The sequence below is a fragment of the Lissotriton vulgaris genome, chromosome 11 (assembly GCF_964263255.1).
Source record: "Lissotriton vulgaris chromosome 11, aLisVul1.2, whole genome shotgun sequence".
In the NCBI taxonomy this organism is placed as follows: domain Eukaryota; kingdom Metazoa; phylum Chordata; class Amphibia; order Caudata; family Salamandridae; genus Lissotriton; species Lissotriton vulgaris.
In genome coordinates this window covers 163,852,466-163,878,791 of record NC_141699.1, presented here as the reverse complement: position 1 = coordinate 163,878,791, position 26,326 = coordinate 163,852,466, and the positions used below count along the sequence as shown (strand labels likewise).

At 48.9% G+C, this 26,326-nt stretch overlaps 1 protein-coding gene across 1 annotated transcript in view; it reads right to left on the bottom strand.

The window, feature by feature from the left end:
• Nucleotides 1-26,326, bottom strand: part of CCDC63 (coiled-coil domain containing 63) — a 137,731-nt gene that overhangs the window by 85,006 nt on the left and 26,399 nt on the right. The window contains exon 4 of the mRNA XM_086944722.1: nucleotides 21,192-21,373. Coding sequence (XP_086800848.1) covers nucleotides 21,192-21,373 — 182 coding nt within the window. The remainder of the gene's footprint in view (nucleotides 1-21,191; nucleotides 21,374-26,326) is intronic.

Sequence of the window (26,326 nt, the reverse complement as noted above, 5' to 3'; positions counted from 1 at the left end):
GCAGATCTGGTGTCAGGTTCCTTTGTGTCTGCCGTAGGTAGGGCCCTTTGATGTGTATTCTGGGTGGGGGCAGCTCGTCTCCAGCACTCTTGTCAGGGAGACCTACACCACTCATACCTAGGCCTTCTTTGTTCCCAATCAGGGCCAGACTGGCCATAGCGGGCACCGGGCAATCCCCCGGTGTGCCGCACGGGTGGGGGCTGGTTTGGGCCCCTGGGGGCCGTTTTTGTTACAGGACGTTTTTGCAGCATAGCTGCATAATCGGCCCTGTACCAAAATCGGCCGAAAACCGGCCCCGTCAAAGAGCTCGGCGGCACCTCTGGGGGGCGGCCAAGCACTTTGCCAGGGCCGATTGTGGTTCCCAGTCCGGCCCTGTTCCCAATACACAAACTTCAAAAGCAGAGACATTCACCGTCATATGACCCAGGGCACTGGAAGAAAGGCACAGTTGGTTAGGACCAGAAAATGCCAACTTTCTAAAAGTGGAATTTTCATAATTGTAACTTAAATCTGACTTTGCCATTAAAGAGGATTTTAAATACCAATTCATTCGAGTGTAAGATGTATACCTCTATATCCTCCCAATCTGAAGCTAGCACTCAAATTGTATAAGGTAGCCCGTTGTTAGTCTATGGGAGTGTGAGCCATACGGGAAACATCCTTTACCCCAACTCCACATACCATTACCCCGCATTTTTTACTCCGCAAAATCTTTTACAACGCAGGGGTTTACACCGCAAACTATTGCAATGCATTCTCCAAAGTAACACCCCAGTGGAGTTAGAATAGTAAATTACTTTGTAATGGGGAATGCGTTCTAATGGATTGCGTGGTAAAGCCCTGCGTTGTAAAAGATTTTACGGTGTAAAAACTGAGTGGTAATGGCATGCGGAGAAAAAGTGTGCGGGGTAAAGTGTCCTATTCCAGCCATTCACCAGTGAAAAACGACCACAGGGGTTTTTCACTGCTAGGACATGTAAACCCTAAACCCACATGTCCTACTTTTTTTAATACCACAAACCCTGTCCTTTGCACCTTTGGGACTTCCCTCAGGAGTCACTTGTAAGTATTAAAACGTAAAGTTAGGGCCTGGCAAAAGGTTTATTTTGCCATGTGAAAATGGCAGTTTAAACTGCACTAAATGCTGCAGTGGCAGGCCTGATGCATGATTTAAAGGCTACTTAAAAGGATACTTAAGTGGGTGGCATAATGAGCACTGCTGCCCCCAGCAGCATTTAATTAATGGGACCTGGATACATATAGTACTACTTACAAGTAAATTAAATACTCCAGTCATGTGTAGGCCAATTATACAATGGTTTCAAGGGAGAGCAAACACACTTTATCACTGATTAGCAGGTAAAAAATGCACAGAGACCTAAAAGCCAAATATAACTCATTCAACGAGAAAAGGCAGAGGCAAGAAAACATCTGGGGTGACTCTGCAGAAAGGGCCAGATGTAACAAAGCAGCTATTAACTTTGATATATGCATTTGAAATTCAGCTGCTCTAAACTACAGCTTCTCCCTCTCTTCTCAAGATCAGTGGACATTCAGGGGGAGGGAAGAGGCTGAGGCAAGCAAGAAGAGACGTCTTTCTTTCTCAACACCGCCCCCACTGTCTTGCAAAGACAGAAGAGGCACTGCAAGATTGGGAAGCCTCCACAGATTCCACCTAGCCTCTCCATCTGCCCTGCAGGCTACAGGAGCACATTAATTTGGCAAAGGAAGATGCATGGGATGTAGAAGACTTTATTTGAGCCCTTCTGGCGCCCTCGCCTTTGCTGATTGACAGGTGTTGAAGAGTCTGAGCATGCCAGCATGCATGGTCACTGATCAGCTCTCGTTCACTGAGTGCACCTAGTCCATCCACGCACAGAATCTGAAGCCTGATTAGGGCCACTTAGTTCATCCATGCTCAGAATCTGACGCCTGATTAGGGCCACTTAGTTCATCCATGCTCAGAATCTGAAGCCTGATTAGGGCCACCTAGTCCATCTATGCTCAGAATCTGAAGCCTCATTAGGGCCACTTACTACATCCATGCTCGTGAATCTGACGCCTGATTTGGGCCACTTAGACCATCCACACTCAGAATCTGAAGCCTGATTAGGGCCACCTAGTCCATCCATGCTCGGAATCTGAAACCTGATTAGGGACACCTTGTCTATCCATACTGGAATTAGAAGCCTCATTAGGGCCACTTACTCCATCCACGCTCGGAATCTGAAGCCTGATTAGGGCCACCTAGTCCATCCATGCTCGGAATCTGAAATCTGATTAGAGACACCTAGTCCTTCCATGCTCGGAATCTGAAGTCTGATTAGGGACACCTAGTCCATCCATGCTCGGAATCTGAAGTCTGATTAGGGACACCTAGTCCATCCATGCTCGGAATCTGAAACCTGATTAGGGACACCTAGTCCATCCATACTGGAATTTGAAGCCTCATTAGGGCCACTTACTCCATCCACGCTCGGAATCTGAAGCCTGATTAGGGCCACCTAGTCCATCCATGCTCGGAATCTGAAGTCTGATTAGGGACACCTAGTCCTTCCATGCTCGGAAACTGAAGCCTGATTAGGGCCACCTAGTCCATCCATGCTCGGAATCTGAAGCCTCATTAGGGCCACTTACTCCATCCATGCTCGGAATCTGAAGCCTGATTAGGGCCACCTAGTCCATCCATGCTCGGAATCTGAAGTCTGATTAGGGACACCTAGTCCATCCATGCTCGGAATCTGATGCCTGATTAGGGCCACCTAGTCCATCCATGCTCGCAATCTGAAGCCTCATTAGGGCCACTTACTCCATCCATGCTCGGAATCTGAAGCCTGATTAGGGCCACCTAGTCCATCCATGCTCGGAATCTGAAGCCTAATTAGGGCCCCCTAGTCCATCCATGCTCGGAATCTGAAGTCTGATTAGGTACACCTAGTCCATCCATGCTCGGAATCTGACGCCTGATTAGGGCCACCTAGTCCATCCATGCTCGGAATCTGAAGTCTGATTAGGGACACCTAGTCCATCCATGCTCGGAATCTGAAGCCTGATTAGGGTCACCTAGCCCTTCCATGCTCGGAATCTGAAGTCTGATTAGAGCCACCTACTCCATCCATGCTCAAAATCTGAAGCCTGATTAGGGCCACCTAGTCCTTCCATGCTCGGAATCTGAAGCCTTATTAGGGCCACCTAGTCCTACCAGTCTCGGAATCTGAAGCCTGATTAGGGCCACCTAATCCATCCATGCTCGGAATCTGACGCCTGATTAGGGCCACATAGTTCATCCATGCTCAGAATCTGAAGCCTGATTAGGGCCACCTAGTCCATCCATGCTCGGAATCTGAAGCCTGATTAGGGCCACCTAGTCCATCCATGCTCGGAATCTGAAGCCTGATTAGGGCCACCTAGTCCATCCATGCTCGGAATCTGATGCCTGATTAGGGCCACCTAGTCCATCCATGCTCGGAATCTGAAGTCTGATTAGGGACACCTAGTCCATCCATGCTCGGAATCTGATGCCTGATTAGGGCCACCTAGTCCATCCATGCTCGGCATCTGAAGTCTGATTAGGGACACCTAGTCCATCCATGCTCGGAATCTGAAGTCTGATTAGGTACACCTAGTCCATCCATGCTCGGAATCTGATGCCTGATTAGGGCCACCTAGTCCATCCATGCTCGGAATCTGAAGCCTGATTAGGGCCACCTAGTCCATCCATGCTCGGAATCTGAAACCTGATTAGGGACACCTTGTCCATCCATACTGGAATTTGAAGCCTCATTAGGGCCACTTACTCCATCGACGCTCGGAATTTGAAGCCTGATTAGGGCCACCTAGTCCATTCATGCTCGGAATCTGAAGTCTGATTAGGGACACCTAGTCCATCCATGCTCGGAATCTGATGCCCGATTAGGGCCACCTAGTCCATCCATGCTCGGAATCGGAAGTCTGTTTAGGGACACCTAGTCCATCCATGCTCGGAATCTGAAGTCTGATTAGGTACACCTAGTCCATCCATGCTCGGAATCTGACGCCTGATTAGGGCCACCTAGTCCATCCATGCTCGGAATCTAAAGTCTGATTAGGTACACCTAGTCCATCCATGCTCGGAATCTGATGCCTGATTAGGTCCACCTAGTCCATCCATGCTCGGAATCTGACGCCTGATTAGGGCCACCTAGTCCTTCCATGCTCGGAATCTGAAACCTGATTAGGGACACCTAGTCCATCCATACTGGAATTTGAAGCCTCATTAGGGCCACTTACTCCATCCATGTTCGGAATCTGAAGCCTGATTAGGGCCACCTAGTCCATCCATGCTCGGAATCTGAAGTCTGATTAGGGACACCTAGTCCATCCATGCTCGGAATCTGATGCCTGATTAGGGCCACCTAGTCCATCCATGCACGCAATCTGAAGCCTCATTAGGGCCACTTACTCCATCCATGCTCGGAATCTGAAGCCTGATTAGGGCCACCTAGTCCATCCATGCTCGGAATCTGAAGCCTGATTAGGGCCCCCTAGTCCATCCATGCTCGGAATCTGAAGTCTGATTAGGTACACCTAGTCCATCCATGCTCGGAATCTGACGCCTGATTAGGGCCACCTAGTCCTTCCATGCTCGGAAACTGAAGCCTGATTAGGGCCACCTAGTCCATCCATGCTCGGAATCTGAAGCCTCATTAGGGCCACTTACTCCATCCATGTTCGGAATCTGAAGCCTGATTAGGGCCACCTAGTCCATCCATGCTCGGAATCTGAAGTCTGATTAGGGACACCTAGTCCATCCATGCTCGGAATCTGATGCCTGATTAGGGCCACCTAGTCCATCCATGCACGCAATCTGAAGCCTCATTAGGGCCACTTACTCCATCCATGCTCGGAATCTGAAGCCTGATTAGGGCCACCTAGTCCATCCATGCTCGGAATCTGAAGCCTGATTAGGGCCCCCTAGTCCATCCATGCTCGGAATCTGAAGTCTGATTAGGTACACCTAGTCCATCCATGCTCGGAATCTGACGCCTGATTAGGGCCACCTAGTTCATCCATGCTCGGAATCTGAAGTCTGATTAGGGACACCTAGTCCATCCATGCTCGGAATCTGAAGCCTGATTAGGGCTACCTAGCCCTTCCATGCTCGGAATCTGAAGTCTGATTAGAGCCACCTACTCCATCCATGCTCAAAATCTGAAGCCTGATTAGGGCCACCTAGTCCTTCCATGCTCGGAATCTGAAGCCTTATTAGGGCCACCTAGTCCTACCAGTCTCGGAATCTGAAGCCTGATTAGGGCCACCTAATCCATCCATGCTCGGAATCTGACGCCTGATTAGGGCCACTTAGTTCATCCATGCTCAGAATCTGAAGCCTGATTAGGGCCACCTAGTCCATCCATGCTCGGAATCTGAAGCCTGATTAGGGCCACCTAGTCCATCCATGCTCGGAATCTGAAGCCTGATTAGGGCCACCTAGTCCATCCATGCTCAGAATCTGATGCCTGATTAGGGCCACCTAGTCCATCCATGCTCGGAATCTGAAGTCTGATTAGGGACACCTAGTCCATCCATGCTCGGAATCTGATGCCTGATTAGGGCCACCTAGTCCATCCATGCTCGGCATCTGAAGTCTGATTAGGGACACCTAGTCCATCCATGCTCGGAATCTGAAGTCTGATTAGGTACACCTAGTCCATCCATGCTCGGAATCTGATGCCTGATTAGGGCCACCTAGTCCATCCATACTGGAATTTGAAGCCTCATTAGGGCCACTTACTCCATCGACGCTCGGAATCTGAAGCTTGATTAGGGCCACCTAGTCCATCCATGCTCGGAATCTGAAGTCTGATTAGGGACACCTAGTCCATCCATGCTCGGAATCTGATGCCTGATTAGGGCCACCTAGTCCATCCATGCTCGGAATCTGAAGTCTGATTAGGGACACCTAGTCCATCCATGCTCGGAATCTGAAGTCTGATTAGGTACACCTAGTCCATCCATGCTCGGAATCTGACGCCTGATTAGGGCCACCTAGTCCATCCATGCTCGGAATCTGAAGTCTGATTAGGTACACCTAGTCCATCCATGCTCGGAATCTGATGCCTGATTAGGGCCACCTAGTCCATCCATGCTCGGAATCTGACGCCTGATTAGGGCCACCTAGTCCTTCCATGCTCGGAATCTGAAGCCTGATTAGGGCCACCTAGTCCATCCATGCTCGGAATCTGAAGTCTGATTAGGGACACCTAGTCGATCCATGCTCGGAATCTGACGCCTGATTAGGGACACCTAGCCCTTCCATGCTCGGAATCTGAAGTCTGATTAGGGCCACCTACTCCATCCATGCTCGACATCTGAAGCCTGATTAGGGCCACCTAGCCCTTCCATGCTCGGAATCTCAAGCCTTATTAGGGACACCTAGTCCATCCATGCTGGAATTTGAAGCCTCATTAGGGCCACTTACTCCATCCATGCTCGGAATCTGAAGCCTGATTAGGGCCACCTAGTCCATCCATGCTCGGAATCTGAAGCCTCATTAGGGCCACTTACTACATCCATGCTCGTGAATCTGACGCCTGATTTGGGCCACTTAGACCATCCACACTCAGAATCTGAAGCCTGATTAGGGCCACCTAGTCCATCCATACTGGAATTTGAAGCCTCATTAGGGCCACTTACTCCATCCACGCTCGGAATCTGAAGCCTGATTAGGGCCACCTAGTCATCCATGCTCGGAATCTGATGCCTGATTAGGGCCACCTAGTCCATCTATGCTCGGAATCTGAAGTCTGATTAGGGACACCTAGTCCATCCATGCTCGGAATCTGATACCTGATTAGGGCCACCTAGTCCTTCCATGCTCGGAATCTGAAGCCTGATTAGGGCCACCTAGTCCATCCATGCTCGGAATCTGACGCCTGATTAGGGCCACCTAGTCCATCCATGCTCGGAATCTGAAGTCTGATTAGGTACACCTAGTCCATCCATGCTCGGAATCTGACGCCTGATTAGGGCCACCTAGTCCATCCATGCTCGGAATCTGACGCCTTATTAGGGACACCTAGTCCTTCCATGCTCGGAATCTGAAGCCTGATTAGGGCCACCTAGTCCATCCATGCTCGGAATCTGACGCCTGATTAGGGACACCTAGCCCTTCCATGCTCGGAATCTGAAGTCTGATTAGGGCCAACTACTCCATCCATGCTCGAAATCTGAAGCCTGATTAGGGCCACCTAGCCCTTCCATGCTCGGAATCTCAAGCCTGATTAGGGCCACGTAGTCCATCCATGCTGGAATCTGAAGCCTGATTAGGGCCACCTATTCCATCCATGCTCGAAATCTGAAGTCTGATTAGGGACACCTAGTCCATCCATGCTCGGAATCTGAAGTCTGATTAGGGACACCTAGTCCATCCATGCTCGGAATCTGAAACCTGATTAGGGACACCTAGTCCATCCATACTGGAATTTGAAGCCTCATTAGGGCCACTTACTCCATCCACGCTCGGAATCTGAAGCCTGATTAGGGCCACCTAGTCCATCCATGCTCGGAATCTGAAGTCTGATTAGGGACACCTAGTCCTTCCATGCTCGGAAACTGAAGCCTGATTAGGGCCACCTAGTCCATCCATGCTCGGAATCTGAAGCCTCATTAGGGCCACTTACTCCATCCATGCTCGGAATCTGAAGCCTGATTAGGGCCACCTAGTCCATCCATGCTCGGAATCTGAAGTCTGATTAGGGACACCTAGTCCATCCATGCTCGGAATCTGATGCCTGATTAGGGCCACCTAGTCCATCCATGCTCGCAATCTGAAGCCTCATTAGGGCCACTTACTCCATCCATGCTCGGAATCTGAAGCCTGATTAGGGCCACCTAGTCCATCCATGCTCGGAATCTGAAGCCTAATTAGGGCCCCCTAGTCCATCCATGCTCGGAATCTGAAGTCTGATTAGGTACACCTAGTCCATCCATGCTCGGAATCTGACGCCTGATTAGGGCCACCTAGTCCATCCATGCTCGGAATCTGAAGTCTGATTAGGGACACCTAGTCCATCCATGCTCGGAATCTGAAGCCTGATTAGGGTCACCTAGCCCTTCCATGCTCGGAATCTGAAGTCTGATTAGAGCCACCTACTCCATCCATGCTCAAAATCTGAAGCCTGATTAGGGCCACCTAGTCCTTCCATGCTCGGAATCTGAAGCCTTATTAGGGCCACCTAGTCCTACCAGTCTCGGAATCTGAAGCCTGATTAGGGCCACCTAATCCATCCATGCTCGGAATCTGACGCCTGATTAGGGCCACATAGTTCATCCATGCTCAGAATCTGAAGCCTGATTAGGGCCACCTAGTCCATCCATGCTCGGAATCTGAAGCCTGATTAGGGCCACCTAGTCCATCCATGCTCGGAATCTGAAGCCTGATTAGGGCCACCTAGTCCATCCATGCTCGGAATCTGATGCCTGATTAGGGCCACCTAGTCCATCCATGCTCGGAATCTGAAGTCTGATTAGGGACACCTAGTCCATCCATGCTCGGAATCTGATGCCTGATTAGGGCCACCTAGTCCATCCATGCTCGGCATCTGAAGTCTGATTAGGGACACCTAGTCCATCCATGCTCGGAATCTGAAGTCTGATTAGGTACACCTAGTCCATCCATGCTCGGAATCTGATGCCTGATTAGGGCCACCTAGTCCATCCATGCTCGGAATCTGAAGCCTGATTAGGGCCACCTAGTCCATCCATGCTCGGAATCTGAAACCTGATTAGGGACACCTTGTCCATCCATACTGGAATTTGAAGCCTCATTAGGGCCACTTACTCCATCGACGCTCGGAATTTGAAGCCTGATTAGGGCCACCTAGTCCATTCATGCTCGGAATCTGAAGTCTGATTAGGGACACCTAGTCCATCCATGCTCGGAATCTGATGCCCGATTAGGGCCACCTAGTCCATCCATGCTCGGAATCGGAAGTCTGTTTAGGGACACCTAGTCCATCCATGCTCGGAATCTGAAGTCTGATTAGGTACACCTAGTCCATCCATGCTCGGAATCTGACGCCTGATTAGGGCCACCTAGTCCATCCATGCTCGGAATCTAAAGTCTGATTAGGTACACCTAGTCCATCCATGCTCGGAATCTGATGCCTGATTAGGTCCACCTAGTCCATCCATGCTCGGAATCTGACGCCTGATTAGGGCCACCTAGTCCTTCCATGCTCGGAATCTGAAACCTGATTAGGGACACCTAGTCCATCCATACTGGAATTTGAAGCCTCATTAGGGCCACTTACTCCATCCATGTTCGGAATCTGAAGCCTGATTAGGGCCACCTAGTCCATCCATGCTCGGAATCTGAAGTCTGATTAGGGACACCTAGTCCATCCATGCTCGGAATCTGATGCCTGATTAGGGCCACCTAGTCCATCCATGCACGCAATCTGAAGCCTCATTAGGGCCACTTACTCCATCCATGCTCGGAATCTGAAGCCTGATTAGGGCCACCTAGTCCATCCATGCTCGGAATCTCAAGCCTGATTAGGGCCCCCTAGTCCATCCATGCTCGGAATCTGAAGTCTGATTAGGTACACCTAGTCCATCCATGCTCGGAATCTGACGCCTGATTAGGGCCACCTAGTCCTTCCATGCTCGGAAACTGAAGCCTGATTAGGGCCACCTAGTCCATCCATGCTCGGAATCTGAAGCCTCATTAGGGCCACTTACTCCATCCATGTTCGGAATCTGAAGCCTGATTAGGGCCACCTAGTCCATCCATGCTCGGAATCTGAAGTCTGATTAGGGACACCTAGTCCATCCATGCTCGGAATCTGATGCCTGATTAGGGCCACCTAGTCCATCCATGCACGCAATCTGAAGCCTCATTAGGGCCACTTACTCCATCCATGCTCGGAATCTGTAGCCTGATTAGGGCCACCTAGTCCATCCATGCTCGGAATCTGAAGCCTGATTAGGGCCCCCTAGTCCATCCATGCTCGGAATCTGAAGTCTGATTAGGTACACCTAGTCCATCCATGCTCGGAATCTGACGCCTGATTAGGGCCACCTAGTTCATCCATGCTCGGAATCTGAAGTCTGATTAGGGACACCTAGTCCATCCATGCTCGGAATCTGAAGCCTGATTAGGGCTACCTAGCCCTTCCATGCTCGGAATCTGAAGTCTGATTAGAGCCACCTACTCCATCCATGCTCAAAATCTGAAGCCTGATTAGGGCCACCTAGTCCTTCCATGCTCGGAATCTGAAGCCTTATTAGGGCCACCTAGTCCTACCAGTCTCGGAATCTGAAGCCTGATTAGGGCCACCTAATCCATCCATGCTCGGAATCTGACGCCTGATTAGGGCCACTTAGTTCATCCATGCTCAGAATCTGAAGCCTGATTAGGGCCACCTAGTCCATCCATGCTCGGAATCTGAAGCCTGATTAGGGCCACCTAGTCCATCCATGCTCGGAATCTGAAGCCTGATTAGGGCCACCTAGTCCATCCATGCTCAGAATCTGATGCCTGATTAGGGCCACCTAGTCCATCCATGCTCGGAATCTGAAGTCTGATTAGGGACACCTAGTCCATCCATGCTCGGAATCTGATGCCTGATTAGGGCCACCTAGTCCATCCATGCTCGGCATCTGAAGTCTGATTAGGGACACCTAGTCCATCCATGCTCGGAATCTGAAGTCTGATTAGGTACACCTAGTCCATCCATGCTCGGAATCTGATGCCTGATTAGGGCCACCTAGTCCATCCATACTGGAATTTGAAGCCTCATTAGGGCCACTTACTCCATCGACGCTCGGAATCTGAAGCTTGATTAGGGCCACCTAGTCCATCCATGCTCGGAATCTGAAGTCTGATTAGGGACACCTAGTCCATCCATGCTCGGAATCTGATGCCTGATTAGGGCCACCTAGTCCATCCATGCTCGGAATCTGAAGTCTGATTAGGGACACCTAGTCCATCCATGCTCGGAATCTGAAGTCTGATTAGGTACACCTAGTCCATCCATGCTCGGAATCTGACGCCTGATTAGGGCCACCTAGTCCATCCATGCTCGGAATCTGAAGTCTGATTAGGTACACCTAGTCCATCCATGCTCGGAATCTGATGCCTGATTAGGGCAACCTAGTCCATCCATGCTCGGAATCTGACGCCTGATTAGGGCCACCTAGTCCTTCCATGCTCGGAATCTGAAGCCTGATTAGGGCCACCTAGTCCATCCATGCTCGGAATCTGAAGTCTGATTAGGGACACCTAGTCCATCCATGCTCGGAATCTGACGCCTGATTAGGGACACCTAGCCCTTCCATGCTCGGAATCTGAAGTCTGATTAGGGCCACCTACTCCATCCATGCTCGACATCTGAAGCCTGATTAGGGCCACCTAGCCCTTCCATGCTCGGAATCTCAAGCCTTATTAGGGACACCTAGTCCATCCATGCTGGAATTTGAAGCCTCATTAGGGCCCTTACTCCATCCATGCTCGGAATCTGAAGCCTGATTAGGGCCACCTAGTCCATCCATGCTCGGAATCTGAAGCCTCATTAGGGCCACTTACTACATCCATGCTCGTGAATCTGACGCCTGATTTGGGCCACTTAGACCATCCACACTCAGAATCTGAAGCCTGATTAGGGCCACCTAGTCCATCCATACTGGAATTTGAAGCCTCATTAGGGCCACTTACTCCATCCACGCTCGGAATCTGAAGCCTGATTAGGGCCACCTAGTCATCCATGCTCGGAATCTGATGCCTGATTAGGGCCACCTAGTCCATCTATGCTCGGAATCTGAAGTCTGATTAGGGACACCTAGTCCATCCATGCTCGGAATCTGATACCTGATTAGGGCCACCTAGTCCTTCCATGCTCGGAATCTGAAGCCTGATTAGGGCCACCTAGTCCATCCATGCTCGGAATCTGACGCCTGATTAGGGCCACCTAGTCCATCCATGCTCGGAATCTGAAGTCTGATTAGGTACACCTAGTCCATCCATGCTCGGAATCTGACGCCTGATTAGGGCCACCTAGTCCATCCATGCTCGGAATCTGACGCCTTATTAGGGACACCTAGTCCTTCCATGCTCGGAATCTGAAGCCTGATTAGGGCCACCTAGTCCATCCATGCTCGGAATCTGACGCCTGATTAGGGACACCTAGCCCTTCCATGCTCGGAATTTGAAGTCTGATTAGGGCCAACTACTCCATCCATGCTCGAAATCTGAAGCCTGATTAGGGCCACCTAGCCCTTCCATGCTCGGAATCTCAAGCCTGATTAGGGCCACGTAGTCCATCCATGCTGGAATCTGAAGCCTGATTAGGGCCACCTATTCCATCCATGCTCGAAATCTGAAGCCTGATTAGGGCCACCTAGTCCATCCATGCTGGAATTTGAAGCCTTATTAGGGCCACTTACTCCATCCATGCTCGGAATCTTATGCCTGATTAGGGCCACCTAGTCCATCCATGCTCGGAATCTGAAGCCTGATTAGGGCCACCTAGCCCTTCCATGCTCGGAATCTGAAGCCTGATTAGGGCCACCTAGTCCATCCATGCTGGAATTTGAAGCCTCATTAGGGCCACTTACTCCATCCATGCTCGGAATCTGATGCCTGATTAGGGCCACCTAGTCCATCCATGCTCGGAATCTGAAGCCTGATTAGGGCCACCTAGTCCATCCATGCTCGGAATCTGAAGTCTGATTAGGTACACCTAGTCCATCCATGCTCGGAATCTGAAGCCTGATTAGGGCCACCTAGTCCATCCATGCTCGGAATCTGAAGTCTGATTAGGGCCACCTAGTCTATCCATGCTCGGAATCTGAAGCCTGATTAGGGCCACCTAGTCCATCCATGCTCGGAATCTGATGCCTGATTAGGGCCACCTAGTCCATCCATGCTCGGAATCTGAAGTCTGATTAGGGACACCTAGTCCATCCATGCTCGGAATCTGATGCCTGATTAGGGCCACCTAGTCCATCCATGCTCGGCATCTGAAGTCTGATTAGGGACACCTAGTCCATCCATGCTAGGAATCTGAAGTCTGATTAGGTACACCTAGTCCATCCATGCTCGGAATCTGATGCCTGATTAGGGCCACCTAGTCCATCCATGCTCGGAATCTGAAGCCTGATTAGGGCCACCTAGTCCATCCATGCTCGGAATCTGAAACCTGATTAGGGACACCTTTTCCATCCATACTGGAATTTGAAGCCTCATTAGGGCCACTTACTCCATCGACGCTCGGAATCTGAAGCTTGATTAGGGCCACCTAGTCCATCCATGCTCGGAATCTGAAGTCTGATTAGGGACACCTAGTCCATCCATGCTCGGAATCTGATGCCTGATTAGGGCCACCTAGTCCATCCATGCTCGGAATCTGAAGTCTGATTAGGGACACCTAGTCCATCCATGCTCGGAATCTGAAGTCTGATTAGGTACACCTAGTCCATCCATGCTCGGAATCTGACGCCTGATTAGGGCCACCTAGTCCATCCATGCTCGGAATCTGAAGTCTGATTAGGTACACCTAGTCCATCCATGCTCGGAATCTGATGCCTGATTAGGGCCACCTAGTCCATCCATGCTCGGAATCTGATGCCTGATTAGGGCCACCTAGTCCTTCCATGCTCGGAATCTGAAGCCTGATTAGGGCCACCTAGTCCATCCATGCTCGGAATCTGAAGTCTGATTAGGGACACCTAGTCCATCCATGCTCGGAATCTGACGCCTGATTAGGGACACCTAGCCCTTCCATGCTCGGAATCTGAAGTCTGATTAGGGCCACCTACTCCATCCATGCTCGACATCTGAAGCCTGATTAGGGCCACCTAGCCCTTCCATGCTCGGAATCTCAAGCCTTATTAGGGACACCTAGTCCATCCATGCTGGAATTTGAAGCCTCATTAGGGCCACTTACTCCATCCATGCTCGGAATCTGAAGCCTGATTAGGGCCACCTAGTCCATCCATGCTCGGAATCTGAAGCCTCATTAGGGCCACTTACTACATCCATGCTCGTGAATCTGACGCCTGATTTGGGCCACTTAGACCATCCACACTCAGAATCTGAAGCCTGATTAGGGCCACCTAGTCCATCCATACTGGAATTTGAAGCCTCATTAGGGCCACTTACTCCATCCACGCTCGGAATCTGAAGCCTGATTAGGGCCACCTAGTCATCCATGCTCGGAATCTGATGCCTGATTAGGGCCACCTAGTCCATCTATGCTCGGAATCTGAAGTCTGATTAGGGACACCTAGTCCATCCATGCTCGGAATCTGATGCCTGATTAGGGCCACCTAGTCCTTCCAAGCTCGGAATCTGAAGCCTGATTAGGGCCACCTAGTCCATCCATGCTCGGAATCTGACGCCTGATTAGGGCCACCTAGTCCATCCATGCTCGGAATCTGACGCCTGATTAGGGACACCTAGTCCTTCCATGCTCGGAATCTGAAGCCTGATTAGGGCCACCTAGTCCATCCATGCTCGGAATCTGACGCCTGATTAGGGACACCTAGCCCTTCCATGCTCGGAATCTGAAGTCTGATTAGGGCCAACTACTCCATCCATGCTCGAAATCTGAAGCCTGATTAGGGCCACCTAGCCCTTCCATGCTCGGAATCTCAAGCCTGATTAGGGCCACGTAGTCCATCCATGCTGGAATCTGAAGCCTCATTAGGGCCACTTACTCCATCCATGCTAGGAATCTGAAGTCTGATTAGGGCCACCTATTCCATCCATGCTCGAAATCTGAAGCCTGATTAGGGCCACCTAGTCCATCCATGCTGGAATTTGAAGCCTCATTAGGGCCACTTACTCCATCAATGCTCGGAATCTTATGCCTGATTAGGGCCACCTAGTCCATCCATGCTTGGAATCTGAAGCCTGATTAGGGCCACCTAGCCCTTCCATGCTCGGAATCTGAAGCCTGATTAGGGCCACCTAGTCCATCCATGCTGGAATTTGAAGCCTCATTAGGGCCACTTACTCCATCCATGCTCGGAATCTGATGCCTGATTAGGGCCACCTAGTCCATCCATGCTCGGAATCTGAAGCCTGATTAGGGCCACCTAGTCCATCCATGCTCGGAATCTGAAGTCTGATTAGGTACACCTAGTCCATCCATGCTCGGAATCTGAAGCCTGATTAGGGCCACCTAGTCCTTCCATGCTCACCAGCTCGTGGCCGTGTTGTGCCACAATATTGTTGCCTAAACATCTGTCAAAAATCTGCAGTCCCAAATACCATTTGCAAGAATGTAGCCCAATTGGAGTGAATAATAGGAACTCCACGCCCATGGGAGTTATATCCTTCTAACTCATATTTCTGACACAATATTTTTGTTAGACAATATCATGAAGTGATATCCTGACATACAATCCTTGGGTCACACAGACCTTACATGGCGCCCAACTTCACACGTGTTTACTAGTACTACCATAGTCCGTTTTGTGTCCCATTCTCTATGAACTCAACGCCCCTCTTATTAAAAAACATGATCTATCATCACCTGAGCTATACATCACTGCAAGATTCTGTCTCTGGCTTACTGGAGGCAATACTTGGCAAATTAGTGAATCCTTGGAAAATTCTGAAAAAAGGGGTCAGCTACTGGGGAGGGTTGGGCCTTTTGGGCACACCATGAAAGTATCGCAGAACGTCATCGGTGCTCTTTTAAAGTCCATCTTTTTTTAGCAAATAGTGTGAAACCTGTGCTTTCAAAACACATTGCTTGACCCTATATTTTTCATAATATTCTAAGGAACAAAACTCTCCTAAAAGTATGACTCATTAGCTTTGCTTGATTGCTAGAATTCGAGGCAAATGATACGCCCAACCACTTTGGAGGGTAAACAGCCACCAGCAACAGCATTGCACTAACTTCAAGTGGAAAAAAAACAGCTTACATTTCACCAGAGGTTAAACCGGCCACATTCCTCTCCCACCTGCAGTTCTTCCCAATTAATATTCAAAATCGAGTCACGTGACCCAGCCCCAGAAATAATTTTGTGATTCTGGCACCCATGCAGAAGAGACAATATTTTTTAATAAAACGAGCAGTGAAGGAGCGGAGGCGATAGTACGGCTGCTTAGACCAGCCGTGGCGAGCTGGGCGGGGGTGAGGGGGTGCTGGCGATGCCTGCAGCGCCGCCCCGCGCCGGCCGCAGGTAAGACAGGGGAGTAGGAGGGAACGCCGCCCCCTCCCGTCCTTGCTGCGCCACTGAGCCGCACGCCCTGACAAACTGCCAAGTTTCAGTGTACACAACTCGTAAACACACAGTGCTGACAGTAAACACACGGGCCCTTGTCACGCACATTACACCAGAATGCGTCGCATGTTATCGATGTTTGGGGAAAGGCTGGCAGCCACGAAATCTTTCTATCGGGTGGACTAGTGGTCGAGCTGCCCCCCCGCCCCCCCCCCCCCCCCCCTCCCACCCGGAGACCTGGGCTTGAATCTTGGCTTCGGCCCTTGACCAAAAATAGTTAGGACGATTCTGAGAAACTCACCCATCTCTCTGTGCATTATATTATACATATTTGAAATGTAAACGAAAGCTGTATAGTGAACAACTGCATTCCAGCCTGGGTGAAACACAACCGCAGGCACACAGGGCTCTGAGGTGTAGATATGACCTCTTCTGCAAGTGGTAACATAGTTTGTGCTATTTCAAGAACAAATAAAAGTAAAAAAAATATCAAATCTAGAGGTGGCAAGGCAGAGGTGGCTTGCACTCAGAATCAAACTAACCACAGCGCTACATGAAAGGGGTTGACCAAGGTTGCTCCTGAGCTGCATCGTCGCCAGATGTCTAAGGGACTTTGTGTGTGCCAGTAATACATATTTACTGAACCCCGATGTCTACACATTGTCGTTTGTGCGCTATACAGTTTTATCAGTAAAACTGCATGTCACTGCGAATTATGTGGCCATTCCAATGGGAAATGTGCGTCCGGAAATGAGAGTGCCCTTCCGCACCATGCTTGAGTAACATATTTGGGATGTTCTCCAAGCTGCACTACCTGCCACAAACCAAACCCTTGACACTGTTCTGCTGATTGGACGTGACTCATTTGCTACACTTCTTCTGTGCATCACCCTTGGGTTTTCCACTATCCCTAAGACTTTGATTGCAGAACCCCCAATCGGAAAATTGTTCCAGCACCAGTGGTTAGGAAAGATAACACAGCTGTACACTAGAAAAGTAGTAACCACATAAGGCAAACTAGCAGGACTTCAAGACGCTTGAAGAGGAAGCAAGCGCTTTTGCCAGGCCCATTTTTTTTAAACGTATTCACCCAAACCTGGATACCAGAGATCTCAAGTTTGTAAATTCTTTGGGGAACTTATTGGAATAATTGGTAGGGAGACAAAATATCGAAATTTAAATATCGATATACAATAATATCGATGTTTTAATTTCGTTGGTATAGAATATCGATGTCCAGAATATCGACAGACAGAATATCGTTTTTATGGTATGTATGTTACTAATATCGAAATTTAATAATATCGAAATTATGTTTAGTGTTTTGTATTTTATTATGTTGTTTATATGTTTGTTAAATATGTTATTAAATGTATGTTTGAAAATTAGTAATTTTGTTTACATTTTGCGTTTTAGTATCAGAGCGGGTTGTGGGTTTATAGGGGAATAGGGTGGGAAGTAATTTAACAATAATTAATTAATTAATTAATATTTTATAATATTTTTAAATAATAATTATTTGGTAATTAATAATAATAATTAGTTAATTACATTAATTAGAGTTATTGTGCTAATATAATTTATTTTTGTTATTGTTAATTAATAATTCATTGGTAATTAATTTATATTAATTAGTTAATTACATTAATTAGAGTTAATGTGCAAATACATAGAATTAATTGTTATTGGTAATTAATAATTAATTGGTAATTAATTAATATTAATTAGTTAAGTACAATAATTAGAGTTGATGTGCTAATATATGTATTTTTTTAATTGTTAATTAATAATTAATTAGTAATTAAATAATATTAATTATTTAATTAAATTAATTAGTAATTTTTATTCCTACGCTATCCAACACTTTCCCTACTGTTGCACCCTCTGGAGTAGGAATAGTTATTTTTACCCCTACGCTATCCAACCTTTTCCCTACTGTTGCACCCTCTGGAGTAAGAATAGTAATTTTTACCCCTACGCTATCCAACGCTTTCCCTACTGTTGCACCCTCTGGAGTGGGAATAGTAATTTTTACCCCTACGCTAACCAACGCTTTCCCTACTGTTGCACCCTCTGGAGTGGGAATAGTAATTTTTACCCCTATGCTATCCAACCTTTTCCCTACTGTTGCACCCTCTGGAGTAGGAATAGTAAATTAAACCCCTACGCTATCCAACGCTTTCCCTACTGTTGCACGTTCTGGTGTAGGAATAGTAATTTTTACCCCTACGCTATCCAACACTTTCCCTACTGTTGCACCCTCTGGAGTGGGAATAGTAATTTAAACCCCTACGCTATCCAACGCTTTCCCTACTGTTGCACCCTCTGGAGTGGGAATAGTACTTTTTACCCCTACGCTATTAAACGCTTTTCCTACTGTTGCACCCTCTGGAGTGGGAATAGTAATTTTTACCCCTACACTATCCAACCTTTTCCCTACTGTTGCACCCTCTGGAGTAGGAATAGTAATTTTTACTCCTACGCTATCCAACGCTTTTCCTACTGTTGCACCCTCTGGTGTGGGAATAGTAATTTTTACCCATACGCTATCCAACGCTTTCCCTACTGTTTCACCCTCTGGAGTGGGAATAGTAATTTTTACCCCTACGCTATCCAACCTTTTCCCTACTGTTGCACCCTCTGGAGTAGGAATAGTAATTTGTACCCCTACGCTATCCAACGCTTTCCTTACTGCTGCACTCTCTGGTGTGGGAATAGTAATTTTTACCCCTACGCTATCTAATGCTTACCCTACAGTTGCACCCTCTGGAGTGGGAATATTAATTTTTACCCCTACGCTATCCAACGCTTTCCCTACTGTTGCACCCTCTGGAGTGGGAATAGTAATTTTTACCCCTACGCTATCCAACCTTTTCCCTACTGTTGCACCCTCTGGAGTAGGAATAGTAATTTTTACCCCTACGCTATCCAACGCTTTCCCTACTGTTGCATCCTTTGGAGTGGGAATAGTAATGTAAACCCCTACGCTATCCAACGCTTTTACTACTGTTGCAATATGTGTAGTAAGTATATATATTAATTTAGATGTACACTTTTTAATTTATTTTAAATGTATATGTATTAGTTAATAATTTTTAAATATGTTTTAATGTTTTAATGTAATAATAGTAAAATTATATGTATTTTGAAATTATTTTTACATTATTATTAATACATTAAAAAAAGATATATTTAATTTCGATATTTTTGTACTACGATATTTATTTTCCGATATTTTTGTACTTACCTTTATGAAGATATAACTTCGATATTTTTGCTGTCGATATTTTTGTGTCGATATTTTGGTATGTAGATATTCTGTCTGTCGATAATATGTCAGGCATTCGGAATAATTGATGACCTCACAGGACATGGGAATATCAAAATAACAGAGAGAAACACAAATTCCTCCCTAAGGTAGACAGGTCATTCCAATTTTCCCATCAAACGAAGAAGTTGTGTAAGAGGGCTACCCTAGAGGCGATGTTGCTTTCTGAAGTTTCTGCAACTTCCAGGAGTCACTGTGCACAAAGCAGAGCTCTTACATAGGTGCCTTTAAAGTTGAGGTTCCAGACCTTCCACACACTTTTACCCGCTTGGAGGGACCTCCAAATATGGCATTCTCACTAGCAATGAGTGAAACTTGAGTTCTGTAGGAGTGTGCACCTTATGACAACAAGTCCCCTTTAATAGAGCGTGACCAGATGCAAGGTAAGGCTTAAAACAGAATTCAGCAGAAGGATCAGACCCGTTAATTAACACACTGGCAAACACCAAAACCACAGCAACAAGTGCTGCATAAAGTTTTTTTTTAATTTATTTAGTGAATTGCGAAATTTATATTTGGATGTGTTTCCACACTCATTCATGTAATTGGTTAAAGGAAATCCTGTACTTGCATATTCCCACAACTATAGGGCTGACGTTTTTTGACAGAAAGTGCTCATGTGACTGTATGGCATCTGATTGTAGGTGCTGGTGGGAAGTTTGGCTACAATGGGAACATCTGCAAACTTCTCAAACTAAACAAATTACTCAGGGTATCTACCAGCAGTGTAAGAGTGCGTATGGATGTGCGTCTACAGGAGGTCTGTGACGGGCCTGGGGAGAAGAGCAGGCCACAAAGGGAAAAGACCCTGAAAGGTTAGTACAGCTGAAAAGTCCTTGGATTTTCTTTCCTGGTGCAATGATTTTTGGGAATGAGAAAGCTGTTATAACTATAATTGGTTACTCAAGGAAGGCACAATCCATCAGCCTATGTAAATCATGTTATCCCTCTGGCTCTTGATGTAAATATATGATCTCATATTTTTATCACTGCTTAAGGGTCTTTCAATGTTTGCGTAAAACAAGGTACATGTTCTGCTGCAAAACCAAAAGTCACATCAATTGCAAAATGTTTTGAAAGGAAATCTCTGATCAGTTCGGAGTAGGAATTAGTGCCGACCTTATGTTACTGCCTATACCGCCTGTGCTTTTTACAACTTGTTAATTCACGGATCTTTAAAAGGGAAATATGCGTATAGGTTTTGGTAAGTTTTGAATAGCTGGTTGTTTCTGTCTGTTAAAAATAACGGTTTATCAGAAACTCACGGCGACAGAATATTAATAATGATAATACAAATTGCTTAAAAACACCGACCTCATCTCTGAGGTCCACGATTGTGTGATGTCACTTCCTGTGATGTTATATGGGTTAAAATGTGTTAAACGGCAGATAAAGTCACGTGTACTCTAGAGCTGTGATTTTGTTTAGTTGACACCACTAGTTTTATACAAGCACTTTAAGTTTTTGCCAGAATATCAGCTCAACTTAAACAATTTTATGGATATTGAGAAATACTTTGCAGCAGCATTTGCAATTGAAATTTAAGGTATTTGAACAGGTTGAGTTAAGTTTCATTTAAACGAGTTTGAAATCAGTACATTCCATAGAATGGTGGTGCCCCCTTCCGTTACCCAGGACGTACCTTTGTTCGAATGCGCGTGAGGACGTGTCGATGGCACTCGTCATCACGGCCTTGTGCTGGTTCAGCTCTCTCAGCAGCCTCCTGTAGTATCTGCTGAAAGCTGCCCTCTGCAGCCGGTAGTCCTCGATCAGCGTTCGAAGCCTGGCATTCTTGGTCAGCATGATATCAAAATTGACGGTTGTCTGTGAAAATAAATTCCAGTGTGAAATCGCTTTTATTCATGTCACAGTGGAAGTTTTGCCAGTAATTTACGTTGCCAGTGCTTTTTAAAAAAATATTCGATTATTTACACTTAATTTTTAGGTCGAGCCTTTACCATTCCGCAGGAATGGGAAATGGGGAGAATTCAAGTCGGCTATTTTCTCTTCAAACCAAAGGGCTTTCAGCCGCGGTTTTCTTGCAGTGCCCGTGAACCACGTGATAACATGCACGCGCATTCAGGGCCAGCCAGCCCAGCACATCAAAGGGCTTCTCCTCCCCTAATTATTCATGGCCGGCCGGCCGTACTTTCAGTTTCCCCAGAACGGCTAATTAGGGGAGGAGAAGCCCTTTGATGTGCTTCACACCAATGCGCCTCAGTCATTCCTCTTCTTTGTATTTGCTTCCAGACTCCGATCTGCTCATGTGCACAAGACGCTTTACACATTACACTCATCTGCCTGAAGTGGGAGTTTTAAACAAGCAAAGCTGGTCCTTCTGTACTTGCAGTTTCACTTCTAATGTGTGTTGTTATTTATCATGATTTTTAGCTGAGGTGTATCACGCTTGTTCATGAGTTTGATCTCTTCATACTGTCAAATGTTTTCTAAGTTGTTTTTGATTGTCTTACCACTGGAGGTCTCCCTGTGCTACATTTAGCCTCTGACACATGCAACGCCACTCAACCACGCAACGCCACTCAACCACGCAACACCACTCAACCACGCAACGCCACTCAACCACGCAACGCCACTCAACCACGCAACGCCACGCAACTACGCAACGCCACGCAACTACGCAACGCCACGCAACTACGCAACGCCACGCAACTACGCAACGCCACGCAACTACGCAACGCCACGCAACTACGCAACGCCACTCAACTACGCAACGCCACTCAACTACGCAACGCCGCTCAACTACGCAACGCCGCTCAACTATGCAACGCCGCGCAACTACGCAACGCCGCAATGCCACGCAACTACGCAACGCCACGCAACAACGCAACGCCACTCACACATGCAACGCCACGCAACCACGCAACGCCACTCAACCACGCAACACCACTCAACCACGCAACGCCACTCAACCACGCAACGCCACTCAACCACGCAACGCCACGCAACTACGCAACGCCACGCAACTACGCAACGCCACGCAACTACGCAACGCCACTCAACTACGCAACGCCACTCAACTACGCAACGCCACTCAACTACGCAACGCCACTCAACTACGCAACGCCGCTCAACTACGCAACACCGCGCAACTACGCAACGCCGCAATGCCACGCAACTACGCAACGCCACGCAACAACGCAACGCCACTCACACATGCAACGCCACGCAACTACGCAACGCCACTCAACTACACAACGCCACTCAACTACGCAACGCCACTCAACTACGCAACGCCACTCAACTACGCAACGCTGCGCAACTACGCAACGCCGCAACGCCACGCAACTACGCAACGCCACGCAACTACGCAACGCCACTCACACATGCAACGCCACGCAACTACGCAACGCCACGCAACAACGCAACGCCACGCAACTACGCAACGCCACGCAACTACGCAACGCCACGCAACTACGCAACGCCACTCAACTACGCAACGCCACTCAACTACGCAACGCCACTCAACTACGCAACGCCACTCAACTACGCAACGCCACGCAACTACGCAACGCCACTCAACTACGCAACGCCACTCAACTACGCAACGCCACTCAACTACGCAACGCCACTCAACTACGCAACGCCACTCAACTACGCAACGCCACTCAACTACGCAACGCCAATCAACTACGCCACGCCACTCAACTACGCAACGCCGCGCAACTACGCAATGCCGCAATGCCACGCAACTACGCAACGCCACGCAACAACGCAACGCCACTCACACATGCAACACCACTCAACTACGCAACGCCACTCAACTACGCAACGCCACTCAACTACGCAACGCCGCTCAACTACGCAACGCCGCTCAACTACGCAACGCCGCTCAACTACGCAACGCCGCTCAACTACGCAACGCCGCTCAACTACGCAACGCCGCTCAACTACGCAACGCCGCTCAACTACGCAACGCCGCGCAACTACGCAACGCCGCAATGCCACGCAACTACGCAACGCCACGCAACAACGCAACGCCACTCACACATGCAACGCCACTCACACATGCAACGCCACTCACACATGCAACGCCACTCAACTACGCAACGCCACTCAACTACGCAACGCCACTCAACTACGCAACGCCGCTCAACTACGCAACGCCGCTCAACTACGCAACGCCGCTCAACTACGCAACGCGGCTCAACTACGCAACGCGGCTCAACTACGCAACGCGGCTCAACTACGCAACGCCGCTCAACTACGCAACGCCGCTCAACTACGCAACGCTGCTCAACTACGCAACGCCGCTCAACTACGCAACGCCGCGCAACTACGCAACGCCGCGCAACTACGCAACGCCGCAATGCCACGCAACTACGCAACGCCACGCAACAACGCAACGCCACTCACACATGCAACGCCACTCACACATGCAACGCCACTCAACTACGCAACGCCACTCAACTACGCAATGCCACTCAACTACGCAACGCCACGCAACTACGCAACGCCACGCAACTACGCAACGCCACGCAACTACGCAACGCCACGCAACTACGCAACGCCACGCAACTACGCAACGCCACGCAACTACGCAACGCCGCTCAACTACGCAACACCGCGCAACTATGCAACGCCGCAATGCCACGCAACTACGCAACGCCACGCAACAACGCAACGCCACTCACACATGCAACGCCACGCAACTACGCAACGCCACTCAACTACACAACGCCACTCAACTACGCAACGCCACTCAACTACGCAACGCCACTCAACTACGCAACGCTGCGCAACTACGCAACGCCGCAACGCCACGCAACTACGCAACGCCACGCAACTACGCAACGCCACTCACACATGCAACGCCACGCAACTACGCAACGCCACGCAACAACGCAACGCCACGCAACTACGCAACGCCACGCAACTACGCAACGCCACGCAACTACGCAACGCCACTCAACTACGCAACGCCACTCAACTACGCAACGCCACTCAACTACGCAACGCCACTCAACTACGCAACGCCACTCAACTACGCAACGCCACTCAACTACGCAACGCCACTCAACTACGCAACGCCAATCAACTACGCCACGCCACTCAACTACGCAACGCCGCGCAACTACGCAACGCCGCAATGCCACGCAACTACGCAACGCCACGCAACAACGCAACGCCACTCACACATGCAACACCACTCAACTACGCAACGCCACTCAACTACGCAACGCCACTCAACTACGCAACGCCGCTCAACTACGCAACGCCGCTCAACTACGCAACGCCGCTCAACTACGCAACGCCGCTCAACTACGCAATGCCGCTCAACTACGCAACGCCGCTCAACTACGCAACGCCGCTCAACTACGCAACGCCGCTCAACTACGCAACGCCGCTCAACTACGCAACGCCGCGCAACTACGCAACGCCGCAATGCCACGCAACTACGCAACGCCACGCAACAACGCAACGCCACTCACACATGCAACGCCACTCACACATGCAACGCCACTCACACATGCAACGCCACTCAACTACGCAACGCCACTCAACTACGCAACGCCACTCAACTACGCAACGCCGCTCAACTACGCAACGCCGCTCAACTACGCAACGCCGCTCAACTACGCAACGCCGCTCAACTACGCAACGCCGCTCAACTACGCAACGCCGCTCAACTACGCAACGCGGCTCAACTACGCAACGCCGCTCAACTACGCAACGCCGCTCAACTACGCAACGCCGCTCAACTACGCAACGCCGCTCAACTACGCAACGCCGCGCAACTACGCAACGCCGCGCAACTACGCAACGCCGCAATGCCACGCAACTACGCAACGCCACGCAACAACGCAACGCCACTCACACATGCAACGCCACTCACACATGCAACGCCACTCAACTACGCAACGCCACTCAACTACGCAATGCCACTCAACTACGCAACGCCACGCAACTACGCAACGCCACGCAACTACGCAACGCCACGCAACTACGCAACGCCACGCAACTACGCAACGCCACGCAACTACGCAACGCCACGCAACTACGCAACGCCACTCAACTTCACAACGCCGCGCAACTACGCAACGCCACGCAACTACGCAACGCCACGCAACAACGCAACGCCACTCAACTACGCAACGCCACTCAACTACGCAACGCCACTCAACTACGCAACGCCACTCAACTACGCAACGCCACTCAACTACGCAACGCCACTCAACTACGCACACATGCAACGCCACTCACACATGCAACGCCACTCACACATGCAACGCCACTCACACACGCAACGCCACTCACACACGCAACGCCACTCACACACGCAACGCCACTCACACACGCAACGCCACTCACACACGCAACGCCACTCACACACACAACGCCACTCACACACGAAAAACCATTCACGTTGCCAATAGGTCTCGCAGTACGACAGTTGGAGCCATTACAATTGCAAATAACAATGCCTTTCACTTTGGTTATCATTTTAAATACATAAAGGGCTTTGTCATTTACAAAACCAATAGCTCCAACTTTCCTACTGCGAGACCTATTGGCAACGCCAGTGCTTGTTTTTCAATGTCTTTAGCTTACCCTAATTCAATGCCAATAGCACTTTTTATTTGTGACTATAAAAATAATGGTTTTGAGTCATGTGCATTAAAATTAAAACTTGCCTGCTAGGTAGCACCCATACTACTCTATTAAAATAACATGCAAGATCAATTTCCTTACATTTACATTTTTTATTGCAAGGATATGACCAATGTGTTTAGGTGATATGATATTTTCACTTTTCTT